Source organism: Morone saxatilis, unplaced genomic scaffold, assembly GCF_004916995.1.
Source record: "Morone saxatilis isolate NCDOM2014 unplaced genomic scaffold, NCSU_SB_2.0 Contig24, whole genome shotgun sequence".
Taxonomy (NCBI): Eukaryota; Metazoa; Chordata; class Actinopteri; family Moronidae; genus Morone; species Morone saxatilis.
Genome location: NW_023339807.1, coordinates 312,651 through 318,877, shown reverse-complemented (window position 1 = coordinate 318,877; position 6,227 = coordinate 312,651). Strand labels below are relative to the sequence as shown.

Below are 6,227 nucleotides of genomic sequence, written 5' to 3'. Positions count from 1 at the left end.
GAATGACACAAAGATAACAATAAACCAAAAAAATTTCCCATTACCTGTGCCAATAAGGGGCCAGAAGAGGGCCAAATTGGTCATACAGCTGGCTGAGATATGGCCACATCATGGACAATATGTGGCTACCAGATCTGGACCATCCGTAGATCATTGCTGTAAATGAGCCGAGCATTAGTTGGCTTTGTGGGCCGTCACCGGGCCAGACTAATTTTGCTATGTGGGAAGTGGGGCTGGTTGGAAGCAGCAGGCCCAGGGAATGTTCAGTGTTCGAGGAGAAAGACACACATGTTCTCTCATGACGTCTGATGCCTGTTGATGAAGGCTGACTGGATGGGGGGTGTATTTCTTAAATGTCTAAATACTGCTTCACAATTTAGTGACAAGTGGAAGTGCATCTGCATGTACAGATAATATGGAGGAGATGACCTTTTGGGTCTGCATCTTGTGTATTCACACACAAAATTCTGAAGGACGTTCATTATGTCCTCGCCACTGGCTCCAACCTAATCTACAGCGTCCAGTGTTTGGGATCAAGACCATCCAACAGGTCCGAAGTAGTCCAGAGGGTGCTGGATGTTCTGAGACTCAGCGAAATGTAGGTTAAATCAACAAACAAGGCCTTCCTCACAACTTCACTGCTCTTTATAGAACATTCAGCAAACACATGGTGCCACCTGCTGGTAGAGTGATTTTCTACATTGGAAGCACAATCACAAAGAAAATTTGCATCGCTTACAGTTGCTCAAATCAATGTGACCAAGAAACCACAAGGAGCTTTTATCAAGTACCAAAAGTTGTTTTTTTGTACCAAAAGGGTAAAAAATTCAAGAAATTAACGGAAAAAACTGTTTGTAGCCAATCTATGTAAATCTATATGTTTATGTGTACATTATATTTAGAATATTTCACCACCACCTTCTACTGACCCTATCTACAGCCAGTGTTTGGTTAGTCCTTTACTGGACTACTGTAGAAACATGAAGATAGGATCTGTAGATAAAACCAGCTCATTCTAAGATAACAAAAACAAAACTTCTTTTAATCAGGTGATTATACACTAATGAAAACATACCTATGAATGTTATATTCTAACAATAGATCCTCCATTTAACTACTCAAACTACAAGCAATTTTGGACAATAAAAGGAATGATTTTTTTACTTTTAGTTTATCATGTGTCTTATAAACAAGAGATTCAACTCTGACAAGTACAAACGCAGGTCCATTGTTTGGACCAGCATGTGATTTCTAAGTTGTACTCATATGGTCTATAAAGGTGAAGTTGAACACTGCTTTAGTTGTTAAGATTCCACGACCATAGCAGAGGTCAAAACTTACGAGCAAGCCCATTTTTTTTTTGTAGACCAGTGCTAAAGTCAGTCAGTCTAAAAAGGTACCAGTCAAATTTTTTTTTCTTTACAGTTTTAGTTGTAGTCAGATAATATAAAATGCAGATTTGTTTACAACAAAATGTAATTTTGTCCTTGTGAAAAGCCCAGATGGGGTTAGGTTTGAGGTTAGGTCTCAGGGGCATAGACCTTTTTCACAGCAGCCATTAGCAGTCGTAAGCCTTCTCCAAATCAACAAAACAAATGTAGACTGGAAGGTCAAACTCCCATGACACCTCCAGCAACCCTAAGCTGCTGGTCCCAAGTCCCACAGCCAGGATGAAATCCACATAGCACCCTGAAATAAATGTTCCCAGGGACGCAGGGAAGGATACCCCCAACAATTTGAGCACACTCTCCAGTCCCCCTTTTTGAGTTTGACTGGGGGAGTGGGGAGAGTCTGGTTTAAGACAGGCCCCCTGTCAGGATAATGACACACAAGGAGACAAAGAAAGTGTTTTTTAGCTACCGTTCTTAATATTTTATTTCCTCTATCATTTCACCAAGTTGGTTACAGTAATATTGGCATCATTTAAAAATTCATTCACATTTTTGTACATCTGCTGGGAAACATATCTGCAGACAGTGTTTAAATAAAATTAAAGGTGACAACCTTCATAAAAGAAAGTAATATCAAGCTTTCGCTCAAGTAAAAATAACATTATCATTAAGTTTACACAGACCCCCTGCTTCTTATATGCTTAAAGCAACTTCACTTATATTTTCCCACATCTAGTTTCTTGTACTAATATCAACTGATTCTCCATTTCTGTTGAAATATTTACTTAACACTGGGCAACCCGGTCATAGTTGAAACATGTAGCTGTATGTCTAATTTGAGAAATTAATGTACAAATAGATGTTTTAACATTTCATCTTCACTGGCACTGTCTTTACCAGAGGCTGATCTCTGCTGCCCACAAGTGGATGAAATGGAAAAACACATCAAAAGAGAATTCAAAGCATCTATGTGTATACAGAAAACAAAATCAGACACATTATGTGCCAATCATTTATATATTTTTTACATTGTTTTTTAAATATGTCAATAAAAAGATCCCCCCCCTTTAAACATTCAGGAACCTGAGCCCTTCATCATGAATCCAAAAAAGAAATAAGAATAATTCATAGAGATCAAAGCAAATAAAAATCCCCCAGTCTGTCCTGTTTGATTCCACTGGGTTTACAGGTCTGAGAAGAACAACCCTGAGTAAGAGCTGAGTGGAGACAACATCAGGGTGCCATAAAAGCTTTTCAGAGTCAGCACTGCAGCTGGAAAATCCTTTATGGGCTCAGCTGGGAGTTGTGGTGCTGCAGGTTTGGATGTTACACTGAGGACTGCTGATGTTGACAGTGGCAAAGTAAGTCATGTGAAGAGATGGTGTCCAAGCTCCATCAACCTGACCTGTAATAAGACTTGCATGATTTAAATAAATCCTGGAAAGAGGTACTGTAGTAGTAGGACGAGTCCCACCACCATGAGGCCACAGAAGAAGAGCACCAGCCAGATAGGAAAGGAACCTGGAGAAAATGCAAAACCAAGGGACAAGAGATGAGGAGAGAAGGTCTGAGGTTATGATACATGATCTTAATGCATTCATTGGATGATGATGATAATGATGATGATAATGATGATAATAATGATGATAATAATGATGATGATAATGATGATGGAGGACTTACTTCGGTTTGGGACAGTGTGTACTTGACAGCGGCTGTCCACAGCTACACTGAACATGGCTGTTTCATTATTCCCTTTGATATTTTTGCCTTTCAGCGAGTTGGGCAGGAAGGCCAGGTCTGTCACAACAATGCCATGGGACTCCTGGACATAATACAGCTTCTACACACACAAAGAGATAGATCAAGTTATCATCATAGAGTAGGGCTGCCTGGTTGATTTATGTACCTGTTGGTTTGAGATGAGTCTTACCTGTAGGGAGAAAGCGATGTAGATAGCAACCGATCCTGTCACAGTTCCAAGGCCAAGAAATGTTCCAGAGTCACTGTCAAAGACAAGTTATCATCTTAATGCTGCAAGACATTAAATACAACTTACATAACTGACAACCATTTCCCAGTTTATGTAAGTGGCTACCCACTGGTTTCAGTTCATTTTAGTACCTTATCAAAATTAACTTGCAGAGACATAAAACTTGCTCATGGAGTAAACTTACTTGCGTTAATAGGGATGGCCTCGCTTTGCTGCTGTCCAGCCAAAAAAATGATTATTTTGATATTTTACCAATGAGCATTGAAATTTAAGTTTATTGTTTATTTTTAGAAAATGCACAATAATACAGTAGACCAGCTACTAAGCAACATGGCAATGCTAACAGGCCGCATGAGCTGTAGTGAGACAAGTAGCCCAACTGTGCCTGGGCCATCGGGCAGTCCTGACCAAACCCTACCTTCCTTATGCCTCAGGCGAGTCTGTCAGCATTAATGGTTACCACGTAATAATATGACACTCACCTGACAGCCAAAGTGGAGATGACTTCTGTGCCACACGGAGCCGTCAGCATGGGTAGGAAGCTCTTGCCATCCCACTTAGTGAGGTAGCAAGGAGGAGGTTTTCTGTCTCGTTTATGGGGGATCTGGACTGTGTAAAGCCTCAGAGCGTCTTTTTGGTCTTCTACTTTTCCAAACCTGAAATACATGAAAATGAAACCATGTATAGACACTGTTACATCATCCAGATGAGTATGGTGAGCTGAACAGCTCGGATGCTATTTGGATCGGATGTGGAAGAAGAAACCTATTTTCTTATGGGTTTTTAGATTGTTGTTTTTTTTACCTGCAAGCCATATATCGATAACTCTTCTCAGCTATTTGAGGCATGGTTTCAAGCCATTTAAGACCCATAGCCAACTGGTTGCCACTCCATACACTGCAGGCAAAGTCCCGACCAACAGTCACCAGATGCTGCATCAGAACACATGTTGATCATTACTAATGAATCAATAATACATTACATTTCCACACCAATAGGTGTCCATGTTTCACCTTGTTCCCTGGACTCATATCCAAGTCTTCAATCTCCCCTTCATGTGCTTTGAAGTCAAACTTTTTCTTCAGGGAAGGAAACTGGAGAAGAGTCAAGAACATACAATCGAAGTATCAATGCATACATCCAGTGAGCAGTTTATTATATACAACTGCTGGCAGCCAACCGGTAGCTCATCCATATCAACTCTAACCTCTGATGAGCAACAAAGTTAAATTAGTGAGAATCAAAACGAAAAGTCACAAAGTCATTTCAGCTATATATTTAGGTAAATTACTTCAACTATTAATTAGTTATCAAAAAGTGTCATTGGTTTTCTGTAGAGTGACTCATGGATTTCTTACCCAATGGTTTCAGCACTAAGTAGGGGCTTGGTGTGGTTAAGATTAGGGTAAAGAATGTTGAACCATAATAAAAACTGCAGGACAGATCACAGTAGGAAGCATTTCCAACAGCTACCTACCCACCCACTTTACATCCATACTGAAGTTAGAGCCTGGAGCAGAACAAACAGAGTATGTTCTGCCTCAGGCTCTGGAGCAGAACATGCTCCACTCAAACACAGATACTCCTTAAGTGAAAAGAACAACTAGATGTTTGTACCTCCCAGACTCGGACATGTCCGTCTGTGCCTCCTGTCAGCAGCAGGCTCAGGTCAGGACTGAACCTGACCACTTTCTGGAGTGGGTCCTGAGGGTTCAGGTCTGACTGAACTTCAGCCAAACCAGTGACAGAAATGTGAGCCGTCTCATCCTTCATATCTGACATATCTCCGGACGCTGCAGCTCCGTCCTGTTCACCTTTGTCTCCTTTGCCAGCTCGCCGCCTGGCATTACCCTGCTGCACGCTGTTCCCTCCTGCACAATGACACACTTTTATTGGATAACAAAGAATGGGAAACACAGGAGTAGACACAGGTTTAGATTTACATGAATAAGGCTGATGTCAGCCTTTTCTTACAGTCCATCATTTTGCATCTGTTGTAGAACAGATTATTGCAACACTTTATGCAAGTAAAATCTACATTGATGGATTTATACTTATTATAGCTTCTACACAATGTGTAGTCTACACAATCTCACATTTCACCTGCTGTTATATTAAATCCGAATGGTTCTGATGATGTTAAATGCGATTTGGTTGAAAGTGAACATGCTCTGCTCTGAGCCTGTAAAACCAGAGCCAGCCAATAAGCAGGTTCGTAAACCAGTTATCAGGATCACTGATGTAAGAGAGCCAGACTGAGTTGCACACGCTTTGTGATACAGGCCCCTGGTATAACAATTTTTGTCTTCTTTTCTTAAGTTAATCCATTACAAACTGACAAGTAACAGCATGTAAATGAATCAGCCACATATCAAATAAGTGCAATATACAATAGGCAGCATATTGTTTGATGTCTTTCTAAGACAGCATGTATATTTTAGATTGTAAACAGTAAGACTCACCGTCTTTAGCAGCTTTTCCTCCTTCTTTCTGTGTGCACGGTTTAAAGCTCATCAGACAGCAGGTCCCGTCCTGTCCTGCAGCTATCACGCCGTTACCCACAGCCATGTTCATGGTGGCGCGTGTTTCAGTATCATGAGAGTGAAGGAGACTGGCACTGTACTGGTGCTCTCCAACCAGCTGCAGATCCAGGAATTGCTGAAACACACAGTCATGACATGTTACATGTTCTAGAGAAGAGTTGCTTTTACGGAAGCCCTAAAGGGTCATGGATTCAGACTTTTTTTTAATGCTGTTACCCTGAGATTACAAGTTAACTATTTTGTTATCTTGGGATAACAAAGGTGGTTTTATTGTGATACCCAAAACCCCATAGAGACTGT

General features: G+C 40.8%; 1 protein-coding gene across 2 annotated transcripts in view; it reads right to left on the bottom strand.

The window, feature by feature from the left end:
* Window positions 1–1,846: 1,846 nt before the first annotated feature.
* Window positions 1,847–6,227, bottom strand: part of preb (prolactin regulatory element binding) — a 14,210-nt gene continuing 9,829 nt past the window's right edge. The window contains exons 3-10 of one of the 2 annotated variants that reach the window (XM_035672744.1): window positions 5,847–6,042; window positions 5,002–5,270; window positions 4,398–4,478; window positions 4,189–4,316; window positions 3,867–4,040; window positions 3,325–3,397; window positions 3,075–3,234; window positions 1,847–2,912 (exon numbers count right to left, since the gene is read on the bottom strand). In XM_035672744.1, the coding sequence (XP_035528637.1) occupies window positions 2,818–2,912; window positions 3,075–3,234; window positions 3,325–3,397; window positions 3,867–4,040; window positions 4,189–4,316; window positions 4,398–4,478; window positions 5,002–5,270; window positions 5,847–6,042 (1,176 nt within the window). In that variant the 3' untranslated portion in view covers window positions 1,847–2,817. The remainder of the gene's footprint in view (window positions 2,913–3,074; window positions 3,235–3,324; window positions 3,398–3,866; window positions 4,041–4,188; window positions 4,317–4,397; window positions 4,479–5,001; window positions 5,271–5,846; window positions 6,043–6,227) is intronic. The other variant, XM_035672745.1, reaches the window with a different exon arrangement.